Here is a 20,607-nt window from a genome sequence, read left to right on the forward strand (position 1 = left end):
GAGAGTTTACAGTCTAACCAGACACCTAGAATTTGTAGTTGTCCACATATTCTAAGACAGAACCGTCCAGAGTAGTGATGTTGGACCGGCGGGCAGGTGCAGGCAGCGATCGGTTGAAGAGCATGCATTTAGTTTTACTTGTATTAAAGAGCAATTGGAGGCCACGGAAGGATAGTTGTATGGCATTGAAGCTTGTCTGGAGGGTTGTTAACACAGAGTCCAAAGAAGGGCCAGAAGTATACAGAATGGTGTCGTCTGCGTAGAGGTGGATAAGAGACTCACCAGGAGCAAGAGTGACATCATTGATGTATACAGAGAAGAGAGTCGGTCCAAGAATTAAACCCTGTGGCACCCCCATAGAGACTGCCAGAGGCCCGGACAACAGGCCCTCCGATTTGACACACTGAACTCCATCAGAGAAATAGTTGGTGAACCAGGCGAGGCAATCATTTGAGAAACTAAGGCTATCGAGTCTGCCGATGAGGATGTGGTGATTGACAGAGTCGAAAGCCTTGTCCAGGTCAATGAATACGGCTGCACAGTATTGTTTCTTATCGATGGCTGTTAAGATATCGTTTAGGACCTTGAGCGTGGCTGAGGTGCACCCATGACCAGCTCTGAAACCAGATTGCATAGCGGAGAACGTGTGGTGGGATTCGAAATGGTCGGTAATCTGTGTCTCCCCTTTTGAAGAGGGGGATGACCGCAGCTGCTTTCCAATCTTTGGGAATCTCAGACAACACGAAAGAGAAGTTGAACAGGCTGGTAATAGGGGTTGCAATCATTTCGTCAGAAAGAAAGGGTCCAGATTGTCTAGCCCGGCTGATTTGTAGGGGTCCAGATTTTGCAGCTCTTTCGGAACATCAGCTGACTGGATTTGGGAGAAGGAGAAATGGGGAAGGCTTGGACGAGTTGCTGTGGGGGGTGCAGTGCTGTTGACCGGGGTAGGGGTAGCCAGGTGGAATGCATGGCCAGCCGTAGAAAAATGTTAATTGAAATTCTCAATTATAGTGGATTTATCGGTAGTGATAGTGTTTCCTATCCTCAGTGCAGTGGGCAGCTGGGAGGAGGTGTTATTACAGTGTCCCAAAACTTTTGTGAGTTTGTGTTGCAGGAAGCAAATTTCTGTTTGAAAAAGCTTGATCGTGTTACACAGATGTTGATCTATACACAGCAAATTGGCCAGTGTTAACTAGTGTTGATTTTTCAGTGTAAAAATTCTAGTGTTGATTCAGGTGTTACATGAACTCTGTAAATCTGTCCTGTACAGCCAGGGCACCTTGTGGTGCAGCAGATGTCAAATTAAGTATCGAAAGTCGAAGGAGGCAGGTGACTACGTCAATCTGAGAATGTGATCTGAGTCACGTATGATATTCCAGTATCAAGTCCCATAGGCTCTGTAGAAGCGTTGTCTTCAGTCTTGTTGTGTGAGCTTGACAAATGTGTTTAAACAACCACCTGCAAAAGCTCTCCCCTTTTGGGCTCCCGAGTGGCGCTGTGGTCTAAGACACTGCATCTCTGTGCTTGAAGTGTCACGACAGACACCTTGGTTCAATTCCAGGCTGTATCACAACTGGCCATGATTGGGCATCCCATAGGGCTTCGTCTGGGTTTGGCTGGTAGAGGCTATCATTGTAAATAATAATTTGTTCATAACTGACTTTCCTGGTTAAATAAAATAATGATGTGTTCTGTGACAAGCATCCACCCCCAGATGTCCTTATAAAGACTTCTGGTAGATTTCTCACTTACGGTGTCTTCAGAAACTTATTCCACATTTTGTGTTTCAGCCTGAATTCAAATGGATTACATGCAGAAAATGTGTTTTTCAATGCTTGCCATTGGTAGATATTTGGAGGCACTTGCTCAAAGTTGGACATATGTACAGTGAGTCTACCTACAGATTTAGGATCTTAATTTGATCAAACGTGTAGTTTATTTGAGGTCTAAAAGGGCTTCTGAAGTTTGTAATTTCCATTTTGAAAAATCTATCAACTCCTACAAAGATCTCCATTCATTATAATCCACATAACAATTCACATTTGATCAAACGTGTAGTGTATTTGAGGTCTAAAAGGGCTTCTGAAGTTTGTAATTTCCATTTTGAAAAATCTATCAACTCCTACAAAGATCTCCATTCATTATAATCCACATAACAATTCACATTTCCCATTGCTGCAGGATTATTTTCCTGCTGTAGAAAACTGCCTCAAATTAAGATACTACATCTATGCTACTTAGTTAACAGGGAACAATAAGAAATGTAAATATTTTGGCATTGTTCTCCTTTTAAGATATATTTCTTGAAGAACTAAAATACATTACATTACAGACATTAACAAGGGTAGTGAATACATGTAGGGTAGTAGGCTATGGCTCCGGTGACAGTGACATTGTAGTGCTGATGATAAAATACTCAGAAAAAGGGAAAGAATAGAGTAGCCAAATGTTTTATTTGCGTGTGAAAACCTATTGGGAAATAGGCATATATCTAACTGAGTAATTCATTTCCCTACTATATACACTACCGGTCAGAAGTTTTAGAACACCTACTCATTCAAGGGTTTTTCTTTATTTTTACTATGTCCTACATTGTAGAATAATAGTAAAGACATCAAAACAATGAAATAACAAATATGGAATCATGTAGTAACCAAAAAATGTGTTAAACAAATCTGCAGCAGAGGTAACTCTGGGTCTTCCATTCTTGTGGCGGTCCTCATGAGAGACAGTTTCATAATAGTGCTTGATGGTTTTTGCGACTGCACTTGAACAAACTTTCAAAGTTCTTGAAATGTCCCGCATTGACTGATCTTCACGTCTTACAGAAATTATAGACTGTGGTTTCTCTTTCCTTATTTGTTCTTGCTATAATAATAATTTGGTATTTTACCAAATTGGGTTGTCTTCTGTATACCACCATACCATGTCACAACACAACTGATTGGCTCAAACGCATTAAGGAAATAAATTCCACAAATTAACTTTTAGGAGGGCACACCTGTTAATTGAAATGCATTCCAGGTGACTACCTCGTAAAGCTGGGTGAGAGAATGCCAAGAGTGTGCAAAGCTGTCATCAAGGCAAAGGATGGCTATTTGAAGAATATCAAATATAAAATCTATTTTGATTTGTTTAACACTTTTTTGGTTACTACATGATTCCATATGTGTTATTTCGTCATTTTGATGTCTTCACCATTATTCTATAATGTAGAAAATAGTTAAATTAAAGAAAAAGCCTTGAATGAGTTGGTGTTCTAAAACTTTGAACCGGTAGTGTACATATTGTATGTAGGCCTAATGCAGAGATCAGGAATCTGTATCTTTAGCATTGTAGTTTCATAAGTAGAATGCTGCTGTGTTGTCTGCTCTATTTTGACTGGACACTGGCCACGGATGAAACCCAAACATCTTTTGCCCCTCTAGCTCCTAGTGCAGAGCGCCATCAAGTGGTTAAAACAAGTAATGATAAAGATGAATACCGATAGTTCGTAAACGCGACCCGGTAAATTGTTGGAGAAATCCATCAGTCAATCAAATGTATTGATAAAGCCCTTCTTACATAAGCTGATGTCACAAAGTGCTGTACATAAACCCAGCCTAAAACCCCAAACAGCAAGCAATACAGGTGTAGAAGCCGGATGTATGGTATGCTTGAGATACTATTAATATGATGGTGCATACACGTTATCTAAATTTCGATTCAGTTGTTGATAGTAGGCTACAGTTTTTTATTCACATAAAAAATACTTTGTTACATGATAAATAGCTATTTGGCCGAATAGAAACTCATGGCAGTCACGTATCAGTTTCGTTTTCGTCTCTGCAAAATAGAAATAATATGCCAGGGAGTGGCGAGTTCAAGTTTCAAGTTTCTGTGCAAATTATTTCTATATATACTACATTACATCCAGGGGGCGCTGTTTTGAAGCCTCCATAATATAATAACTTGTAATAATTAGTATTTTTTTCTATTTTCTCACAGAGGTCAAAGCAGATATGGAAGTCAAGCTGAAAGCACTTGAATGTCACTTTTCATAGGGAATAAAAAAGGCTGACATTAAGAATAAAAGCGAAGGTAGAGGTCTGTATCCGTCACTTCTCCAGAGTCGTGGCGTTGAAGCCCTCTAACGACCACGCGCTGAGGCCTACGGGAACAACTACCAGCTGGAAGAGAAGATGAAGATATTCACTGTCCTTTTTGAGGACAAGTCCCTCAGTGACTCAGACAAGCAGCTCTGCTATGCCGGCTTTGGTATAGCAAGAGAGACGGGGATGGCGCTGTGACATAGTTCAAAAACGCCTACCAGATTTGGATTGAGAGTTGGGACAGGAGGCAGGCTGGGAAGAGGCACCTCTCAGCGGATCACAGAGGTGGCAGGGATAACAAGAGAGTTGGCGAGCCCTCTGAGATTTTGTCGTTCCACAAACAGGAACGGTAGTCTGAGGACACAGGCGACCTGACAGATTCTTTCGGCAAAGGAATGACACTCAAATGATATGCCTAACTACAACACAATGCATGGCTTACATGGCTCGCGCTGCTGCATGCATTTGAGCATTTTAATGTTTTTAATGGTGAAGTGAAAAGTAAAGTTCAAGTTGGGAGTACGCATCTCTGGCTGCATTCTTCGTTTTATTTTCTGCAAAAGTTGCAAAGAAAATTTGAGTTCAAATGTATTACTTTTGGGAAACATATATGTTTCTATGTCTTAAGATGTCAGGTAGTGTCACAAAGTAAAATTGCACCATGTGGCTGCATGATACATCTTGCAATAAAAAAACTAGGCCTATAAAAAACACTTGTAAGTGTTATTATAATTTCTAAATTTGATTATTCATCATGTAAATAAGCATTGTTCAGAAACAATGAGTGATTATAGAGTCACTAGTGTTGAAAAAACAATTTGAATATTTACTCGCTGGAAAATTATATTTCTACAAGCATCTCCTCTCTACCCCTAATATGACCTTCTCCTTTCCCCCTTTATATAGTACACAGCGCCAATACATGGTCAATCATTGCAGCACAGGAATTCTCTTCATGCAGGTTTGAGTAAGTTGTTGATGACACTGCTTTTCTATTAAATGTTTTAAACGTTTGTCACATGATGATCACAAGTCAGTAGACCATGTACCAACATCTTATGTAGGCTACAGTGCAAAATGTTAATAATTTACGTATTTGCACTTGTCAGAATGTAAACCGTGGCAATACAGCTACGCATCAGTTTCGGTTTGCTTTCATTTATTTGTAAACTGCAGAAGGACTATATATAGCCAGGGAGTGAGTACGTGTTGGCTGTGTAGCCTATTCCGCGTACTCGGACATTACAAAAACACAACGCGCTGTATTCAACAAGATGAGGTGAGAATTTTACTCCGAATATTAGACAGGATCTCTATGTGGGATATAATATATGTTACATTGTTATTGTCAATTAATTGTCAATTTATCAATTAATTGAAGGCACAATTTGGCATCACCTGTGATATTTCTTCTTGAAATCATGATTTATTTAGCGTATACTACAATTTGTGTAATTTCGTATTGCTAATAAATACCTGTCCTGAATATGACAAGTTTATTTTTGGATGCAATATTCAGACATTCACATAAGTAATGACATCATAACACAATCATCCAAACCGGAAAATGTTGTTTACATTAGTCCGAGCGCTAATTTATGAAATATTGATTTAACACAATAGCTAATATTTAGATAACTCTCGGCTGACAAAAAAACACAATGTGAATTAGCTAATAGCAATTACTATTTATAGTTAATCATATCACGGGTGAGCTCAACATTGATCAAAAATAATTGAGTAAAACACTTTCTAGAAATAAAAAATAATCCGATGGGTAGTTTGTGCGCGCCGCCTTGTTTGTTTTTCGCGTCGACCAAAGATAATATGAGGAGACAAGATGAGGTTGGTCTGTTTGCAGTATGCATGTTGAAGGGGATGTGTCGTCTACCATCATTGACTTCCCTTCATTCACTTACGGAAGTTTACCCGAATGACGAGTAAAACCATTCCTTCACCTCATTATAACATCTTTCGTCTGGGGGAGGTGCCAAGATGGCGGCTTGAAGAATTTACATATTTAGGCATAACCATTACAAAGGATCAGAAGTCTAGAGGCTTACTAAATTTTAACACTCTTATTAAAAAAAACAGAAGAAGCTAAATCAATGGCTACCGAGGGACTTATCTTTAAAAGGTGGAGTCCTAATAACCAAGGCTGAAGGTATCTCTAGACTAACATATGGCGCTCTATCTTTATATCTTGACAGTAAAATAAGCAAGGAAATAGACCAGATGCTTTTTAACTTTCTGTGGAGAATCCATACCCATTACATTAGGAAAACTGTTGTAAAGAACACTTGGTGTTCATTACAACAGAATGGTGTACTGGACTTTACTACCTTAAATAATACTTTTAAGTTCAATTGGATAAAACAATTCCTAAGAAGACCCACTTCTATCTGGAATTGTATTCCTCATCATGTCTTCTCTACTTTTGGTGGCCTTAACTTCATGTTGTTTTGCAATTATAATATTGACAAAGTTCCAGTGAAACGTTCTGCTTTTCATCGGCAGGTTTTCTTGTCATGGTCCTTAATTTATAAACACAATTTTTCTCCACACATATATTATATATGGAATAATCGGGATATATTATATAAAAATACTTCTTTGTTTTTAGAATATTGGTTCCGAAATAAGATCCTATTGGTGAGCCAACTGGTAAATGCAGAGGGTCTTTTACTCAGTTATAAGGAATTCTTATCACTTTACAAGGTCCCTGTAACACTTAAAAGATTTTGCAATTGTTTTAGATGCCATTCCCTCAGGTGTTGCTCTATTATTCAGGAATGTGTCCCTCAGAGCCTACCTTCTATTGATCCTGTTGACTCATCAGTAGGAAGGATTTGTTTCTCTTTTGGTCCATTCAACAACAGAGTGATACGAACCTTGTTTCAGCAGGATGTTGTATCTATACTAGAGGTCGACCGATTATGATTTTTCAACAGGACCAAATAAAGCCGATACCGATTAATCGGACGATTTTAAATGTTTATTTATTTATTTGTAATAATGACAATTACAACAATACTGAATTAACGCTTATTTTAACTTAATATAACACATCAATAAAATCAATTTAGCCTCAAATAAATAATGAAACATGTTCAATTTTGTTTAAATAATGCGAAAACAAAGTGTTGGAGAAGAAAGTAAAAGTGCAATATGTGCCATGTAAAAAAGCTAACGTTTAAGTTCCTTGCTCAGAACATGAGAACATATGAAAGCCAGTGGTTCCTTTTAGCATAAGTCTTCAATATTCCCAGGTAAGAAGTTTTAGGTTGTAGTTATTCTAGGAATTATCGGACTATTTCTCTCTATGCCATTTGTATTTCACATACCTTTGGATGTTCTTATAGGCACTTTAGTATTGCCAGTGTAACGTCCCTCACCTCGCTCCTACCTGGGCTCGAACCAGGAACACATCGACAACAGCAACCCTCGAAGCATCATTACCCATTGCTCCACAAAAGCCCTGGCCCTGGCAGAGCAAGGGAAACAAATACTCCAAGTCTGAGAGCGAGTGACGTCACCGATTGACGCACTCCGCTATCTAGCTAGCCATTTCACATCGGTTACACCAGTCTAATCTCGGGAGTTGACAGGCTTGAAGTCATAAACAGCTCATTCCTTGAAGAATTGCGAAGAGCTGCTGGCAAACGCATGGAACTGCTGTTTGAATGAATCCTTACGAGCCTGCTGCTGCCTACCGTCGCTGAGTCAGACTGATGTATCAAATATCAAATCATAAACTTATTTATAACATAATAACACACAGAAATACAAGCCTTAGGTCATTAATATGGTCGAATCCGGAAACTATCATTTTCGAAAACAAAACGTTTATTCTTTCAGTGAAATACGGAACCGTTCCGTATTTTATCTAACGGGTGGCATCCCTAAGTCTAAATATTGCTGTTACGTTGTACAACCTTCAATGTTATGTCATAATTATGTACAATTCTGGTAAGTTAATTACGGTCTTTGTTAGGAATAAATGGACTTTATACAGTTCGCAACGAGCCAGGCGGCCCAAACTGCTGCATATAACCTGACTCCTTGCACGGAACGCAAGAGAAGTGACACAATTTCCCTAATTATAAGAAATTCATGTTAGCAGGGAATATTAACTAAATATTCAGGTTTAAAATATATATACTTGTGTATTGATTTTAAAGAAAGGCATTGATGTTTATGGTTAGGTTTGGTGCAACGACAGTGCAAAATTGTCACCCGTTTGGTGAAGTAGGCTGTGATTCAATGAGAAATTGAGAAAAATGAGAAAAAACAGGCACCGCATCGATTACACGCTAAACTAGTAATATCTTCAACCATGTGTAGTTAACTAGTGATTATGTGAAGATTTATTGTTTTTTATACGTTTAATGCTAGCTAGCAACTTATCGTGGCTTCTTGCTGCCCTCAAATAAATCAAATCAAATTTTATTTGTCACACATACACATGGTTAGCAGATGTTAATGCGAGTGTAGCGAAATGGTTGTGCTTCTAGTTCCGACAATGCAGTAATAACCAACGAGTAATCGAGCTAACAATTCCAAAACTACTACCTTATACACACAAGTGTAAAGGGATAAAGAATATGTACATAAAGATATATGAATGAGTGATGGTACAGAGCGGCATAGGCAATATGCAGTAGATGGTATCGAGTACAGTATATACATATGAGATGAGTATGTAAACAAAGTGGCTTAGTTTAAAGTGGCTAGTGATACATGTATTACATAAAGATGCAGTAGATGATATAGAGTACAGTATATACGTATACATATGAGATAAATCATGTAGGGTATGTAAACATTATATTAAGTAGCATTGTTTAAAGTGGCTTGTGATATATTTTACATCAATTCCCATCAATTCCCATTATTAAAGTGGCTGGAGTTGAGTCAGTGTGTTGGCAGCAGCCACTCAATGTTAGTGGTGGCTGTTTAACAGTCTGATGGCCTTGAGATAGAAGCTGTTTTTTAGTCTCTCGGTCCCAGCTTTGATGCACCTGTACTGACCTCGCCTTCTGGATGATAGCGGGGTGAACAGGCAGTGGCTCGGGTGGTTGTTGTCCTTGATGATCTTTACGGCCTTCCTGTGACATCGGGTGGTGTAGGTGTCCTGGAGGGCAGGTAGTTTGCCCCCGGTGATGCGTTGTGCAGACCTCACTACCCTCTGGAGAGCCTTACGGTTGTGGGCGGAGCAGTTGCCGTACCAGGCGGTGATACAGCTCGACAGGATGCTCTCGATTGTGCATCTGTAGAAGTTTGTGAGTGCTTTTAGTGACAAGCCGAATTTCTTCAGCCTCCTGAGGTTGAAGAGGCGCTGCTGCGCCTTCTTCACGATGCTGTCTGTGTGGGTGGACCAATTCAATTTGTCTGTGATGTGTACGCCGAGGAACTTAAAACTTACTACCCTCTCCACTACTGTTCCATCGATGTGGATAGGGGGGTGTTCCCTCTGCTGTTTCCTGAAGTCCACAATCATCTCCTTAGTTTTGTTGACATTGAGTGTGAGGTTATTTTCCTGACACCACACTCTGAGGGCCCTCACCTCCTCCCTGTAGGCCGTCTCGTCGTTGTTGGTAATCAAGCCTACCACTGTTGTGTCGTCCGCAAACTTGATGATTGAGTTGGAGGCGTGCGTGGCCACGCAGTCGTGGGTGAACAGGGAGTACAGGAGAGGGCTCAGAACGCACCCTTGTGGGGCCCCAGTGTTGAGGATCAGCGGGGTGGAGATGTTGTTACCTACCCTCACCACCTGGGGGCGGCCCGTCAGGAAGTCCAGTACCCAGTTGCACAGGGCGGGGTCGAGACCCAGGGTCTCGAGCTTGATGACGAGCTTGGAGGGTACTATGGTGTTAAATGCTGAGCTGTAGTCGATGAACAGCATTCTCACATAGGTTTTCCTCTTGTCCAGATGGGTTAGGGCAGTGTGCAGTGTGGTTGAGATTGCATCATCTGTGAACCTATTTGGGCGGTAAGCAAATTGGAGTGGGTCTAGGGTGTCAGGTAGGGTGGAGGTGATATGGTCCTTGACTAGTCTCTTTAAAGCACTTCATGATGACGGAAGTGAGTGCTACGGGGCGGTAGTCGTTTAGCTCAGTTACCTTAGCTTTCTTGGGAACAGGAGCAATGGTGGCCCTCTTGAAGCATGTGGGAACAGCAGACTGGGATAAGGATTGATTGAATATGTCCGTAAACACACCAGCCAGCTGGTCTGCGCATGCTCTGAGGGTGCGGCTGGGGATGCCGTCTGGGCCTGCAGCCTTGCGAGGGTTAACATGTTTAAATATTTTACTTACCTCGGCTGCAGTGAAGGAGAGTCCGCATGATTTGGTTGCGGGCCGTGTCAGTGGCACTGTATTGTCCTCAAAGCGGGCAAAAAAGTTATTTAGTCTGCCTGGGAGCAAGACATCCTGGTCCGTGACTGGGCTGGTTTTCTTTTTGTAATCCGTGATTGACTGTAGACCCTGCCACATACCTCTTGTGTCTGAGCCGTTGAATTGAGATTCTACTTTGTCTCATACTGACACTTAGCTTGTTTGATTGCCTTGCAGAGGGAATAGTTACACTGTTTGTATTCGGTCATGTTTCCGGTCACCTTGCCCTGATTAAAAGCAGTGGTTCACGCTTTCAGTTTCACGCGAATGCTGCCATCAATCCACGGTTTCTGGTTTGGGAATGTTTTAAGCATTGCTGTGGGAACAACATCTTCAACGCACGTTCTAATGAACTCGCTCACCGAATCAGCGTATTTGTCAATGTTGTTGTTTGACGCAATACGAAACATATCCCAGTCCACGTGATGGAAGCAGTCTTGGTGCGTGGAATCAGATTGGTCGGACCAGCGTTGAACAGACCTCAGCGTGGGAGCTTCTTGTTTTAGCTTCTGTCTGTAGGCAGGGAGCAACAAAATGGAGTCGTGGTCAGCTTTTCCGAAAGGAGGGTGGGGAATAACATGTAGTCAGCCTGCCACGCAGGCTCCTCGTGGAGTGCAATGTAAGGCAGGTGGTTAGAGCGTTGGACTAGTAACCGGAAGTTTGCAAAAACGAATCCCCGAGCTGACAAGGTAAAAATCTGTAGTTCTGCCCCTGAACAAGGCAGTTAACCCAACGTTCCTAGGCCGCCATTGAAAGTAAGAATGTGTTCTTAACTGACTTGCCTAGTTAAATGAAGGTGTAAAAAATATATATATATATATGTATATCGGCCAAATCGGTGTCCAAAAATACCGATTTCCGATTGTTATGAAAACTTGATATCGGCCCTAATTAATCGGCCATACCGATGCATCGGTCGACCTCAAATCTATACCTTATGTCATGCCTTATTGGAATGGATTTATTGATAATATCTGTTTGAAAAAAGTTTGGATGTTGTCACACACTTACCTACTTGTTAACAAAATTAAGGAAGTTCCCTTTGAAATTATTCATAAATATTATCCTGCCAACCACTTATGAAGAAGTTTAAGGAAAACATCAACTCAAATGGTTCCTTTTGTAATGACCACCCAGAAACAGTGTTGCATCTTTTTTGGCATTGTATTCATGTAAGAAAACTGTGGCAAGACATCAATAGATTTATAATTGAACACTTTTATGAAGGTTTAACACTATTATGGAGAGATGTACTGCTTGGATTCTTTACCTATGATAGGAATAAGCTGAAACATTTTTATGTAATTAATTTCATTATTCTTTTGGCCAAATTTCATATTCACAAATGTAAATTTACAAACAAAAGAACACTTTCTTACCCTACAAAAATAAATTGACTGTATTTTAAGACAATTAAATACTCTACTAACAAAAAAGCTGTTAGAATTATAAGTGTATGTATGTCCCTTAAGGTCCTTGTGTAATGTGATTTTGTACACCCTGGCTCAATTGTCCCATTGTTTATCATTTATATATACTTGTACTTTCTGTATGGATTTGTAGTTAATAAAATAAATAATAATGTTAAACAAAAAAAAACATGTTTGACAGATGTTTACGTGACACCCAGAATGCATTGTATAATGTGAACGAAACATGGCGCCACACACAGCTGGCAAATAGCTTTGCATTAGCTCATTATAATCAGTACAACCTTCAAAAAAGTATTTTACACACATCATAGATGTCAATTACAATATACGCAATAATCGGAATGCATTATTTGTTACTAGTACTTGAAAACGTGACTAAGACTGTAAATACATTATGCTCCAGCCATACATACTTCATGTTACAGTAGAAACGACAACACGATATACAGATAGGCTGTCAAGGCTGAAAATTGCTAAATAACTTTGGCTGAGCTGGAACACTAGCTCGAGCCCAGAGCAAATGACTGGAAACGAATGCTCGCCGAGCCTCTTCGGACTGGAGTGACGCTTAAAATTCAATTTTAGCCCTACAATCTGTTCTTAGGACGCAACTGAAAAATAACAACTTGTGTAGAAAGTAAACATCCGCACCCCGATAGTGCCAAGTTTGCTTATGTTGCATAACGAGGAAGTCGGGGAAAAATTACAACTTTTTATTATTTCTGGTCTAGCGATCATGACAGCAGAGTACGCTGCCCAACCTTATGTAATTAGAAAGAGGTTATCCACCTCGGTAAAGTTGGTTTTATATTTCAGTTTTGATTTGATATAAATAGCTCAAATCTATATAATGCCATTTAAAACGGTATAAATCAATAACTAAATCACCGTTTGTCACAGAAACATCAAACTAGGTATGATTTATTCTATAAATGTCTAGCATACTTTTACAACCATTGTTTTGAGGAAAAATGCCAGTTTTGATTTGATATAAATACATAAAATGTATAAGATGCCATTTAAAGCGGCATGAATCAATAACTAATTTACCGTTTGTCACAAACATCAAACTAGGTATGATTTATTCTATAAATGTCTAGTATACTTTTACAACCTTTGTTTTGAATAAAAATTCCAGTTGACTTGATAGAAATACATAACATCTTTAAAATGCCATTTAAAGCTATTTAAATCAATAACGTTTCAATGATTATGACAATCATCAAACTAGGTATGATTTATTCTATAGATGTCTAGTATACTTTTACAACCTTTGTTTTGAATAAAAATTCCAGTTGACATGATAGAAATACACAACATCTTTAAAATGCCATTTAAAGCTATATAAATCAATAACGTTTCACTGATTATGACAATCATCAAACTAGGTATGATTTATTCTATAAATGTCTAGTATACTTTTACAACCTTTGCTTTGAGTAGAAATTCCAGTTTTGATTTGATAGGAATACATAACATCTCAAATATTGCATTTAAAGATGAAGAAATCAATAACTAATTCAGTGATTGTCACAAAAAAAAGTGAAAATATGCATTTATTTGCAATAACTTTAAAGAAATGTTAATTTCAAGTGAAATGTGTTCTATAGGAAGTTAGACCATGTTTACATAAAGTTGTACTGTTTGCATTTGTAGTGCAACAGTTCCACATTTTAAAGTAGTTACAAGGCACAACAGTCATTTATTTATACATCTCTAATTTAACAGGAAAGAGGCCCCTTCCAATCATTTTCTGTTTTGGCTTTGTTGAAGTCCTTCTTTGTCATCCCCAGACAAGCTGAATAGTACCATCTCCTGAGGTAATAGACTAAAATGTTCAACACTTACAGCCAAATGTTTACTACCCCGGGTATTCCCAGAACACATTCTGGAAAGTCTATAGATTGAGTGGTCACTTTGTTAGGTACAACCCCCTTTGCATCTGGAACAGCGTGAATTCAGAACTGTTGATGAAACTGGGAAAGGAGATAAGACTGTTCAAGTTTTTAAGTCCAGTTGGAGTTAATTACAGTCAGTTCACGTTTTGGAACTTTTCTGAGTTACAGAAGACCATCACAGACTGCTGTCATTTTGCACATTCTAAAGTTCAAACAAACAGTAACAGAATACCTGAATAATACTTCTCTGCATGCTTTAGTGACTAGCAAGCCAAGACCACTGGGCTTGGTGTATGTACTGTAGGAGTAATTTATTTTCATGAATAGGATGGTGAACCTAATAAAGTAGCAACTGAGTGTAGATATCACAAATAGCTCCTTTTGAGCTGTGTTTGTCTGTTATACGTTTCATCAATGGGTATAATGGTAAATCTGATCCCCAATGTCCTCATAGGCTCACTTAGATATATAGAGTTGGAGATAAATAAAAAAATATGAAACTAGGACTTTAACACACTGGCAGAATTCTTTCATCCACATCCATTCACGTAAAATATGTATTTTAAAGTATAAATACCCTTCTTAAGTCTTTCTGGATGTTTTAAAAGGTTTGCAAATAGTTCTTTCTGCAAGGAATGTACATTGAAAGGGATATGGTAATACTTATGTAGGTGATGTAATTTCTCCACTGGTATAATGGGTATAATGTGTGGTAGTTGCACACCTCCTTGCTGAATTATGTACAGCTGATTTGGGCCAGTTGATCTTTTTTTTATGATCTTTTGTGAAAAAACAAATTTTCACGTAGGCTTTGTGCAAGCAGTTTAAGAGAGGAAGAGAGCAAATAGCAAAGGGACAGCCTGGTTGAAGTTCTAGTTTTTAATGGTTAGTGCCAGTAGATTGCAGAGGGTTTCACATACAGTTCAGAGGCAAACTACAATGTATACATTTAGCCCAAAAACAAAACATGTACCGTCCACTTCTTTTATTAGTGCTTTTTTTTGTTATCCACCATCTGGTATTTTTGAATACCCATGCTAATACATATATATATAAGCATGGGTATTGAAAGATACCAGATGGTGGATAACAAAAAAAAGCACTAATAAAAGAAGTGGACGGTACATGTTTTGTCTATGTATATATATATATATATTACACTGCTCAAAAAAAGGGAACACTTAAACAACACAATGTAACTCCAAGTAAATCACACTTCTGTAAAATCAAACTGTCCACTTAGGAAGCAACACTGATTGACAATAAATTTTACATGCTGTTGTGCAAATGGAATAGACAACAGGTGGAAATTATAGGCAATTAGCAAGAAACCCCCAATAAAGGAGTGGTTCTGCAGGTGGTGACCACAGATCACTTCTAAGTTCCTATGCTTCCTGGCTGATGTTTTGGTCACTTTTGAATGCTGGTGGTGCTTTCACTCTGGTGGTAGCATGAGTCGGAGTCTACAACCCACACAAGTGGCTCAGATAGTGCAGCTCATCCAGGATGACACATCAATGCGAGCTGTGGCAAGAAGGTTTGCTGTGTCTGTCAGCGTAGTGTCCAGAGCATGGAGGCGCTACCAGGAGACAGGCCAGTACATCAGGAGACGTGGAGGAGGCCGTAGGAGGGCAACAACCCAGCAGCAGGACCGCGTCCTCCGCCTTTGTGCAAGGAGGAGCAGGAGGAGCACTGCCAGAGCCCTGCAAAATGACCTCCAGCAGGCCACAAATGTGCATGTGTCTGCTCAAACGGTCAAAAACAGACTCCATGAGGGTGGTATGAGGGCCCGACGTCCACAGGTGGGGGTTGTGCTTACAGCCCAGCACCGTGCAGGACGTTTGGCTTTTGCCAGAGAACACCAATATTGGCAAATTCGCCACTGGCACCCTGTGCTCTTCACAGATGAAAGCAGGTTCACACTGAGCACATGTGACAGACATGACAGAGTCTGGAGACGCTGTGGAGAACGTTCTGCTGCCTGCAACATTCACCAGCATGACCGGTTTGGCAGTGGGTCAGTCATGGTGTGGGGTGGCATTTTTTTGGGGGGCCGCACAGCCCTCCATGTGCTCACCCGAGGTAGCCTGACTGCCATTAGGTACCGAGATGAGATCGTCAGACCCCTTGTGAGACCATATGCTGGTGCGGTTGGCCCTGGGTTCTGTCTAATGCAGGACAATGCTAGACCTCATGTGGCTGGAGTGTGTCAGCAGTTCCTGCAAGAGGAAGGCATTGATGCTATGGACTGGCCCGCCCGTTCCCCAGACCTGAATCCAATTGAGCACATCTGGGACATCATGTCTCGCTCCATGCACCACAGACTGTCCAGTAGTTGGCGGATGCTTTAGTCCAGGTCTGGGAGGAGATCCCTCAGGAGACCATCCGCCACCTCATCAGGAGCATGCCCAGGCGTTGTAGGGAGGTCATACAGGCACGTGGAGGCCACACACACCACTGAGCCTCATTTTGATTTTTAAGGACATTACATCAAAGTTGGATCAGCCTGTAGTGTGGTTTTCCACTTTAATTTTGAGTGTGACTCCAAATCCAGACCTCCATGGGTTGATAAATTTGATTTCCATTGATATTTTTTGTGTGATTTTGTTGTCAGCACATTCAACTATGTAAAGAAAAAAGTATTTAATAAGAATATTTCATTCATTCAGATCTAGGATGTGTTATTTTAGTGTTCCCTTTATTTTTATGAGCAGTGTATATACACACACACGTACAGTATATACATACACTACTGTTCAAAAGTTTGGGGTCACTTAGAAATGTCCTTGTTTTTGAAATTTAAGCAATTTTTTTGTCCATTAAAATAACATCAAATTGCTCAGAAATACAGAGTAAACATCGTTAATGTTGTAAATGATTATTGCAGCTGGAAACGGCTGATTTTTAATGGAATATCTACATAGGCATACAGAGGCCCATTATCAGCAACCATCACTCCTGTGTTCCAATGGCACGTTGTGTTAGCTAATCCAAGTTTATCATTTTAAAAGGCTAATTCATCATTAGAAAACCCTTTTGCAATTATGTTATCACAGCTGAAAACTGTTGTGCTGATTAAAGCATCAATAAAACCATCCTTCTTTAGACTAGCTGAGTATCTGAAGCATCAGTATTAGTGGGTTCAATTACAGGCTCACATAGAATAGCCTTCTTTTCTCAGAACAAGAATAGACTGATGAGGTTCAGAAGAAAGTTTTGTTTCTGATCATTTTGAGCCTGTAACAATGTCTACACTGTACACTACACTAGCTCATTCTGTGGAATGTCCATGTTGATCCCCTGGTTGTCTTGGTCCTCTAGATCCATCCACCGGTCTTCTTCGTTAGTCAGGCCTGACCACTTCATCCTGTAGTTTTTTCCTGTAATCTAATTTAATATGACTGAAGATGCAGAATTTTCTGTAAGGCCCCTTCTAATAGACTCGTTAGAACTTTAAACACACACCCTCTAGATGGACTACATGCCCTCTATCAAATCATAACTGGAATTCTTACTCAAAACAAAAGTTATAAAAGTATGCTAGACATTTATAGAACGAATCATATAAAGTTTGATGATTGTGACAAAGGTTGAATTAATTCTTTATTTTTAAATGGATTTTGACAAATGTCTGTTGAATGACTGATGAATGTCTGAATATGTGAATATAAAACCAACTTTACCTCGGTAGATTATCCTGATTAAAATGGTGTCCAACTTGAAAAAAATCCAAATTTACATATTGCGAGATATTTGGCGAAATATACCAGCATGCCTCTCCATAGGAAAACAATGGGGGGAGCTCAGCGTTCCAAGGGCAAAAGGTATTTCGGGGCTAGCGTTTGATGACAAAGGAGTACGCTACCCAGTTGAGTCAATTGCATCTGAATAATCTAAAAGGGCTAAACGAATGTTGGAGTTTGTGACGGCCCTTCATAAATCCTGTTTGAGTCTCATTTCTAATGGTATCTATTCCTTTCTTTAATCTATTGGCATAATCCAGAGCAATCCATTTGTAATCAATATTTAATAAAGTAGTTGGTCTCCAATTGTCAATGAGAGAAGGGTCTTTATCAGGCTTCGCAATCAGTGAAATCAGGCCCTGTTTCATAGTGGAGACCATTTCATAATTTTCAATGCAATGGTGAAACATTAAAAATAGGGTCTTCTAGTAACTCCCAGTACTGCCTATAGAATTCAATTGACAGGCCGTCAGGGAATGTCTGCATACTTGATCTGCGGAAACATTGGTGAAGTGCGTGGGCACTCCTCGAATGGAGACGTTTGTCCTGCTCATTAAAGCCAATCAATTATGAATTGCCCAAAATGCTGAAATGGGCTACTTCTATGTGAATTAATGAGGAGGCGGAACACACCTCAATTCAAACAGTTAGAAAATACAACTTGTTAGAAAATCATTTGAAATTGACAAGCCTATAGATAATTAGCAGGCAGCCCGTGTTAACCGTCCTGTTGCGTAACAATCACATTTTGGAAAAATGAGTGCATTCTGACATCACGTGCTGAAAACAACTCACGCTGGGGCGGCTGTTAAAGATATTTTAAAGATGACAATTGACAGGCGGGCTACACGTGAAAAAGGATTCACATTAAAAAAAATACCAAGAAGAAAATAGGACATACTTTGTACTCACACACATGAACTTCGATAGTGCTAGTGCAATATTAATGCTCGGGCAGTAAAGGGAGCTAGGCATTAGTGTAAGTGTGTGAAAGGATAGAATAGGCAGATAGTGCCAGTCAGGGGTGTTGATCCTGGGTACAATTCTGATTATGTGACCCTCAGCTTTATGGTCCAACACCTTGGGAGGCAAAAGTGACAACGGTAGTTAAAATGCTGGGTGTTAATTATGGTATTTTTGCCTTTCTCACAGTGCCTCGGTCAAAGCAGATATGGAAGTTAAGCTGAAAGCACTTGAGTGTCACTTCACATGGGACATAAGGAAGGCTGACATTAAGGACCTGGACAGCATCCCTGAAAAACTCCTGGATCGTATCATGAGGTTTACCACGCCGAAATACCATGCCACATATTTCAACTTACTAGCGTTCCTGAGCCACCTGGAGGAAAATAATGTTAGTGCTCTTGAGTATCTCCACAAGGCTGAGAGTGCATTGAAGGACAGACAGGATGATACAGAGTTACTGGTGACCTATGCTAACTTTGCATGGGTTCACTATCACTCAGGGAACATGGATGATGTGGATGCCTACATTGGAAAGCTGGAAATCATCAGTAAGGGAATTCCAAGTGCCTTAAATATTCAAGGCAGCTTACCTTCCGTACATGGTGAGAAAGGTTGGAGTCTTATCAGGTTTGGGGGATTATTTTATAAGAGGGTAAAAGAGAGCTTCCAGAAAGCTCTTGAGGGGGAACCAGACAATGCTTCTTTCAATATGGGCTATGCCCTGGTCCTGTACAGGTTGGAGGGCATGGTCAAGAATAAGAGAGTGAGTTCAGTGATGACTGCAGGTGCCAACCAGCTAAGGAAGGCCTTATCCTTGGAGCCTGATAACTCTGAACTTATGGTCCTCCTAGCTCTGAAACTTCAAAAAAATCAAGAAAACAAAGTGGAGTCCTTGAAACTCGCCAAAGAGGCCCTCAGGCTGTCTCCTGACGTGCCTCATGTACTACGTTATGTGGCCAAATATTTCAGATATGAGGGCTCCATCAATGAGTGCCTACAGGTTTTGGGGAAAGCTCTGGAACTGTCTCCAAACTCCCACTTCCTCCATCACCAAATTGGCCTGTGTCACAAACAGCAGCTCATCCAGATGTTCGAGCAGAAGAGGGAAGGGGGAGAGGTGAAAGTGGGCCAGATAAAAGCAAAAGTGTTGGTCTGTATCCGTCACTTCTCCAGAGCCGTAGTTCTGAAGCCCTCCAACATCCACGCCAGGGTGAACCTGGCTGAGGCCTACGGGAACAACTACCAGCTGGAAGAGGCGATGAAGATATTCACTGTCCTTTTAGAGGACAAGTCCCTCAGTGACTCAGACAAGCAGCTCTTCTACACCGGCTTCGGCACGTTTCTTTACTACAGGAAGATGGACGAGGATGGCGCTGTGACACAGTTCAAAAATGCCTACCAGATTCCAATTGAGAGTTGGTACAGGAAGCAGGCTGGGAAGAGGTTGAAGCAGATCGCAGAGAGGTGGCAAGGCTAACAAAAAGAGAGTTGGCGAGGCCTCTGAGATTTTGTTGTTCCTCCAGCAGGAGAGGTAGTCTGAGGACACAGACATCCAGACAGATTCTTTCAGCAAAGGAATGAAATTCAAATGATATCTAGCTGTAACACAATGCATGGCTTACATTGAAACACTGCCCAAATCAAACTTTATCTGTCACATTGCCCCGAATACAACAAGTGTAGACTTTACCGTGAAATGCTTACTTACAAGCCCTTAATCAACGGTGCATGTTTTTAATGGTGAAGTTCAAGTTGGCTGTACGCTTCTTTTTATTTTATTTAAAAGTTGCAAAGAAAATTTCAGTTCAAATGTATTACTTTTGGAAAACATATGTTTCTATGTCGTAAAGATGTGTCATGTAGTGTCACAAAGCTCCGTTTGTTTTGTACAATTGTACCATATGGCTGCATGATAAATCTTGCAATAAAAAAAATACATTGAAGTGTTATTCTAATCTCCAAATTTGGTTATTCATCAAGTAAATAAGCATTGTTCAGAAACAATGAGTGATTGTAGAGTCACTAGAGTTGAAAAAACTATTTGAATATATACTCGCTGGAAATTTAATTTTTACTAGGCA

General features: G+C 40.1%; 1 protein-coding gene across 1 annotated transcript; it reads left to right on the plus strand.

The window, feature by feature from the left end:
* The first annotated feature begins 5,086 nt into the window (after positions 1-5,086).
* On the plus strand, positions 5,087-20,475 carry LOC135523843 (interferon-induced protein with tetratricopeptide repeats 5-like). Its single transcript, XM_064950805.1, is given in 3 exon segments — positions 5,087-5,370; positions 18,713-19,991; positions 19,993-20,475. Coding segments are annotated over 3 exon segments (1,353 nt in total). The 5' UTR covers positions 5,087-5,365; the 3' UTR covers positions 20,062-20,475.
* Positions 20,476-20,607: the final 132 nt, after the last annotated feature.

The sequence above is a fragment of the Oncorhynchus masou genome, chromosome 31 (genome assembly GCF_036934945.1).
Source record: "Oncorhynchus masou masou isolate Uvic2021 chromosome 31, UVic_Omas_1.1, whole genome shotgun sequence".
NCBI classification, from domain to species: domain Eukaryota; kingdom Metazoa; phylum Chordata; class Actinopteri; order Salmoniformes; family Salmonidae; genus Oncorhynchus; species Oncorhynchus masou.